The following is a 6459-nucleotide window of genomic DNA, read 5'->3' as shown; positions in this document are numbered from 1 at the left end:
CAACCCGCATCTAACTATTGTGTTTGAATAACTATGTGTTCGTAATTTCCAATAATTGGAATTACCAACACATTGTGATCGTAATTTCACTAGATTAGATTGAACGATTGACGATAAATACAAAAGATTCGACGACGACAATAATGGTGGTGGTGTAAAGGGGGAACGGAATTAGGAAAAAAAGGGAAGTGAGTAGGATGAGCAAAAATTCCCGAATCTCAATCACGTATCGACCATTTACCCAAAAGTGGTACTGGATTCTATTTGGGATTGGTATCGGTATTTCTTTGTTGTGGTTGGGATTGAGATCGGGACGATACTAGAAAACCCCACAATATGCATGATTTTCCCGGTCCTGTAACAATACAACCTTGTGTGAGACCGATGCCCATACCACGTTTTGGTAATTTTCAGGACGGGTATCGGAACGGGAGGGATCGGATTCGTGTCCATCTTTGAGTAAAGAAAAACTAAATCGAGATTCATAAAATGGATGGTTGACACTGACTTTTTAGTCTTTTAATCATATACAATCATGTCATATTGAAAATGAAAAGTAAAGATGAAAAAAGATAATAAATGAATTATACATATTAAGTTTTGATGATATTTGAAAAATTTTAAGGTTAGTTTTTAGAGGGTATTTTTTCTAATCTCTTAAGTAAACTTAGAAAGCGTTTTTTTTAATGTAAAATAAAAAGAAAAGCTAAATAATTGTGTTTATTTAAATTGACATAGACCCGAAACTTGTACCAAGTCAAAAGTCAAAATTAGATAAAAAAAAAAAAGAAAAATACCTCTCACCAGGTAAAGCCTAAAGACGACGACGACTACTAGACTAAACTATACACAAACACGGTTCTGTATACTATACATCATTACATCCAATTTCCTTCCTTATAATTCAAATTTTTATTACTAGCAAACAAACTAACTAATTTTCTACGCCAATTTTCTCTCTACCAACTTCCTTCCTTCTTTTTCTTTCCTCTCTCTCTCTCTCTATATATATATATATATCTATATCTATCTTTCTCCGCCACCGCCGGCACGGTAGCTAATTTTCCGGCTACTGGTAATCTTCACTAACCTCACATTTGTCTTCTAAATTCTTACTAGGTAAGTGACATAATTCCGTACTTGATATTTATTTTCTACTTTTTTATATTAGTATTAATTATTAATCCAGGTGGTCTGTATGTAAATCTAGTAAATTTTAAGATTTGATTTTGTGATTCTTGTTTTTTTTATGTGATCTGATATACAAACATACATACTACAGCGTGTATATATATATTAAATAAAAATAACCACAGGGTTCTGATTTTGCTTTACTTTACTTTTAGCAGCTGCTGTTGACTGTATGTGTGGTTTAAACTTTTATTTTTTTATTTTTTTACCTTTTGGCAAAGTTTTAGCTTTAGGCATTCATTGTGCGGATCTTTTGTGAGTATTGATAAATATGAGATTTTGGGCACAATTATTTGTTACTCGTATTTATTAATTCCATTAAGGTATATTGATTTCTTTATTTAGTGATCCAAATTAATGATGTAAGTTACATTAGATTCACCCGGTTTTCCAGCTTGCTTGATTAACAATTATTTGGCTCAAAATACCCACACTGGGCATCAACATGTGATTTTGCTCGAATCAAGATTGGCATAGAAATAGTGCAAACAAGCATTTTTTTTTTTTTGATGATTTTCGTCGTAGACGTTCTTGTCAACATATCAGTTGTATCATGTATGCGACCACAGACACTATTTATTACTAACAAAGTTACCGTTTCTGCTACTAGCCTTGTATGGATACGCTTAGTTATAAATATGTCTTGTAAGTGACACTGATCAATATAAATCACTTGCATTTACAGGACAGAACATAATTTTTTGAAGGTTGATCTTCATATGCAAATACATTGTTTAAGGTAAAGAATTGAAATCAAGTTTCAACCTCATATATTCCAAGTAATGTGATAAAGGACGAACCTTTAGAATGGTCTGAAGCTGTGGGTTAATGTATGAACCTGGTCTCGAAACACGAGTTTTAAGTATCGGGTATCAGATCAAGTGGCATCTTATGCGTTTTCTGATGAAGAGCGTTTCCCAGAGGTTAATATTAAGGGTTTCTTTTTTGGTTTGTGTTTAACTTAATTGCACAGAAGTTCATACAAACTTTAGCTGCATTTGTATGAGTTTTAGGTTCAAAAGCATTGATCTCTCTATTAATTAGTAGTAATGAAGAAATGGTACATCTATGTCTTATCTGTATCTTTGTTAACATTGGCTGTATTCGGGTACTTTGTTATGAAAAACCCAATTAGAGAATCATATATCTCACCATCTACATACTACAACACAACAAACCCTCTAGAATGGATAAACTCTGGTGCACCCCCTGTTCATAATCCAGGAAGTGACTCTCAAGTTGTATCGGCTGATGAGATAGTATCTACCCTTTTCACTCAAAGAAACATCTCTTTTGAAGAGAAACAACCATTGCATACATGGAACCATTTAAGACATTTAATTAGTCATGATCGGGTTCTTCCTAACACAGTAGAGGCCATCAAGGATGCTGGCATTGCATGGAATAATCTTATGACTTCAGTTGAAGACGAGAAACGTAACATGAATAGGAGTTCAGGTGACAGGAAAAAAGAAAAACAGTGTCCTCATTTTCTTAGTAACATGAATGCCGCGGAGCTTAATGATACTGGATATAAGTTGAGAGTTCCTTGTGGTCTAACTCAGGGTTCATCGGTTACATTTATTGGTATTCCGAGTGGTCTTCTTGGTAACTTTAGAGTTGACTTGACCGGCGAGCCTCTTCCGGGTGAACCAGATCCTCCTGTAATATTGCACTACAACGTCAGGCTCCATGGTGACAAAATAACTGAAGAGCCTGTAATTGTCCAAAATACTTGGACAATCGGTCATGATTGGGGTGAAGAGGAACGTTGTCCACATCCGGAGCCTGAAAAGAATAAGAAAGGTACTAATACCCCCTACGGTCTTTCTTATTTAAACTTTGCTATATGAAACTTAATGTTTTGTATAAAGTACAGAATACATATTGAATGGTGCTGTTCTTAGTTAGTCATCATGTGTAATTTTGTTACCCATGCTAGTTCTTCTGTCCTTCACACTCGCAACAGTTGATCATAGACACATGATATAAGTAGTGCATAACTATGACTGTGATAATAAAGATTATCCTTGTACCGACAATATGAGGAACAAGTTCTTAGATTTAATTATTGTTTCTCGAATTGAAGGAAATCTTTTGGAACTAAATAAATATCATAACTATATATGATTGAGGCAATAAGTGCACCTGGATAACTTACTTGAATCTTTATTGTCATTTTCTATATGTGATGTACTAGAATTTTAATCAAACACCTCTAACATTGACCAACTCATAATGTAATCAAACGATTGCTGGGGTCCTGGTTTGCTGTAAACTGCGACATACTTGCGTAGTCTTAGGCTGGCAATTTTCATATATACAATGTTATTTAGAACTTAACACTCGTAAGGAGCTAACTGTGCAAATTTTTTCCAGTGGATGAATTAGACCAGTGCAGTGAGAAGGTGGGCAAAGTTATAAATGGGTCAAAGTCAAGAACGTATTTCCCTTTTAAGCAAGGCTATCTTTCAGTAGCAACTCTACGGGTTGGATCAGAAGGCATACAGATGACAGTTGACGGGAAACACATAACATCTTTTGCTTTTCGAGAAGTAATTTCTTTTACTTTATTAATTTTTATTACTATTTTTTTTTTCAAATCGATATGATGATTGACTGTATCTGTTTCCATCCTTGTAGACTTTGGAGCCATGGCTTGTTAGTGAAGTAAGGATCTCAGGAGACTTAAAACTGGTATCGGTTGTAGCCAGTGGTTTGCCCACTTCTGAAGATTCAGATCATATAATCGACTTAGAATCTCTTAAATCACCTCCAGTTCCTCTCAGAAAGAAGATTAAACTGTTAATTGGTGTCTTCTCGACTGCAAACAATTTCAAACGCCGTATGGCTGTTCGAAGAACATGGATGCAATATTCTGCAGTGAAGTCAGGAGAAGTAGCAGTCCGGTTTTTTGTTGGATTGGTGGGTAATTGATCTGTCATCTTAATTGCTCGATCCACAAATCACACTAGTTAATAAATCATTTATATGAATATTGCAGCATAAGAATCGAGTGGTGAATGAGGAACTCTGGAATGAGGCGAAGACTTATGGTGATATACAGTTAATGCCTTTTGTTGACTATTACAGTCTTATATCTTGGAAGACTATTGCCATCTGTATATTCGGGGTAAATCTTTATTTAATTTGTTATTATCCCATGAAGAGTTCAATAAGGTGTATCTGACTAGATATCCATTACAGACAGAAGTTATCTCGGCCAAATATGTCATGAAAACAGATGATGATGCATTTGTTCGTGTTGATGAAATTTTGCTCTCTTTACACCGAGTCAATGTAAGTCATGGATTGCTTTACGGCTTAATCAATTCAGATTCTCAACCTCACCGGAATCCAGACAGCAAGTGGTATATCAGTCCTGAGGTATACTGTTTTTCTGAGATTAGTCATATCATGCAACAAAATGACTGGTCAGCCATATGCATGAAATCAACTTTTTGCCTTCTTTATTTCAGGAATGGCCAGAAGAAAGATACCCTCCGTGGGCACATGGTCCTGGGTATGTCGTAACTAGCGACATAGCAAAGGCAGTTAACAATAAACACAAACAAGGGCACCTGAAGGTATGTTCTCACAAATTCACTATCTAAAGTAAACTTTTTCCATAGAAATGGATCTTAAGCAAATATTTGTGCAGATGTTTAAGCTGGAAGATGTAGCAATGGGAATCTGGATTGCCGATTTAAAAAAGAACGGTTTAGAAGTAAGATATGAACGAGAAGAACGAGTGTATAACGAAGGTTGCAAAGACGGTTACATCGTTGCACACTATCAGGGACCTCGAGAAATGCTCTGTTTATGGCAGAAGCTTCAAGAAGGCAACCAAGCCTTCTGTTGCGGTAATTAACACAAACATAGCGACATACCTCTAAATCCGAAAGAGGGGTAAATCTAGTGTTATATAAGTCTAGCTAGGTTTTTCTTTACCTATGCGTATAGATAAGTAGAGTATATATACCGGTATTTTGACAACCAAATTATTCATCGACCAATGTTTTTGTAGGGTTATTCGAGTGCAGTTTAGCATACGAGAGATCTGTATGATTATTATTTTATGCTATGTTTTGTTCACGTGACAAAGAAAACCCGTAATAATTTACAACTTTCACTACACAAGATTCACATAGACACATAGTTATATAGCAGTACGTTATGCAAATACAACAATAATTATGCCGACAGACATCCAATACCATAACGAGTATTAGGAAAAACAAGAAACAAACCGCTGCAAACTATTCCAACCATCAAAGGGAAACTCTGCATCACTTCATCCATCTCCTTTGCGTGACCTGGAAATAAACAATCAGTAACCCGATGATCTGAGAATGCGATTGCCATAAAAACCATTGAAGACATCATCGCATGTACGAAATCTGATAACCCAACTTTATACCGATCATCTTTTGGCACTTCAATGTTTAAAGTTGGTTTAAACACTTTCAAACCCGATGGTGTCACAAACCCGTAATACACCTTCCCATCAGGCCCTTTGAAACTGTCAGTGAAGTGGAAGAAGAAGCACGAAAATGTGCAAATGCCAAGAAGCATGTTGATCATGAGGGTTGCCACAGTGGAGCATTGGCCTTTGCCATAAATGGAAGGGAGGACCATTTCGAATGTGAGAAGAGTTCCGGTTGGGAGGAAGTTTACGAGCATCGAGGTTTTGGAGAGCGTTTTTTGGACCCCTTTCGAGAGTGTCCTTTGAAATCTCTTCCGCCTGCCTAAGTTGGGGGTGGCGTTTGCTTGAGATGGTGCTGATTGGGAGCGTGGCAATGGCGGATTAGTGTTGGTTTGTGGGGAGGTTGTGTAGATTCTGACGCCTGTTTCATCCGGTTGATCCATTTTGCAAGGAAATTGTGGAGAAATGTGGAGGAATGGTTGGAACTGTAAATATATTACGAGTATGATTTTGGGGGGTTCGTAAATCGTAACCGTAAATTCAAATTTGATGCGGTTAATAGCAAAAATATCTAACCGTCCTTTATTTATCGCCTTGGTTATGCAAAATTCAATGTTTACACTCGAGTTATAACATTTAGAATATGAGGAGCAAGGCTGTTGGAAATTTTATGTAATAACATAAAATATCCAAGTTAATAGATATGTTAAAAGGAGTTGAAAGAATAATTAACTAATGTGAGTGTGTCCCACATTGGTAGAAGAATAAACATTAAGTATGTTTATAAGGAGGAGTGTTGGAAGAATTATAATTCCTTATAAGGGGCTACACCCCAAGTGAGC

The 6459-nt window shown here is 36.1% G+C and overlaps 2 protein-coding genes across 2 annotated transcripts; one reads left to right on the top strand and one right to left on the bottom strand.

Moving 5' to 3' along the window:
• The first annotated feature begins 953 nt into the window (after positions 1-953).
• On the top strand, positions 954-5241 carry LOC122584712 (beta-1,3-galactosyltransferase GALT1). The gene is made up of 8 exons (XM_043756759.1): positions 954-1119; positions 1877-2997; positions 3571-3746; positions 3835-4116; positions 4196-4324; positions 4399-4578; positions 4671-4778; positions 4853-5241. The coding sequence occupies exons 2-8, from the start codon at positions 2241-2243 to the stop codon at positions 5060-5062; spliced, it is 1842 nt and encodes a 613-aa protein (XP_043612694.1). The 5' UTR covers positions 954-1119; positions 1877-2240; the 3' UTR covers positions 5063-5241.
• Positions 5242-5309: 68 nt separating this feature from the next.
• LOC122584713 (protein DMP9-like) lies at positions 5310-6077 on the bottom strand. Its single transcript, XM_043756760.1, has one exon. The coding sequence runs from the start codon at positions 6058-6060 to the stop codon at positions 5386-5388; it is 675 nt and encodes a 224-aa protein (XP_043612695.1). The 5' UTR covers positions 6061-6077; the 3' UTR covers positions 5310-5385.
• Between the last annotated feature and the right edge of the window lie 382 nt (positions 6078-6459).

Source organism: Erigeron canadensis, chromosome 1, assembly GCF_010389155.1.
Source record: "Erigeron canadensis isolate Cc75 chromosome 1, C_canadensis_v1, whole genome shotgun sequence".
Classification (NCBI taxonomy): domain Eukaryota; kingdom Viridiplantae; phylum Streptophyta; class Magnoliopsida; order Asterales; family Asteraceae; genus Erigeron; species Erigeron canadensis.
Note: the sequence above shows the minus strand (reverse complement) of the source record. Positions and strands in the feature narration are given on the sequence as shown.

Bases quoted from the DNA above. Each gene is read 5' to 3' on its own strand.
- LOC122584712 (XM_043756759.1), top strand. From the start codon at position 2,241: ATGAAGAAATGGTACATCTATGTCTTATCTGTATCTTTGTTAACATTG. The intron at 2,998-3,570 runs GTACTAATACCC...AATTTTTTCCAG, and splicing joins GCCTGAAAAGAATAAGAAAG to TGGATGAATTAGACCAGTGC. The intron at 4,117-4,195 runs GTGGGTAATTGA...TGAATATTGCAG, and splicing joins TCCGGTTTTTTGTTGGATTG to CATAAGAATCGAGTGGTGAA.
- LOC122584713 (XM_043756760.1), bottom strand. From the start codon at position 6,060: ATGGATCAACCGGATGAAACAGGCGTCAGAATCTACACAACCTCCCCA.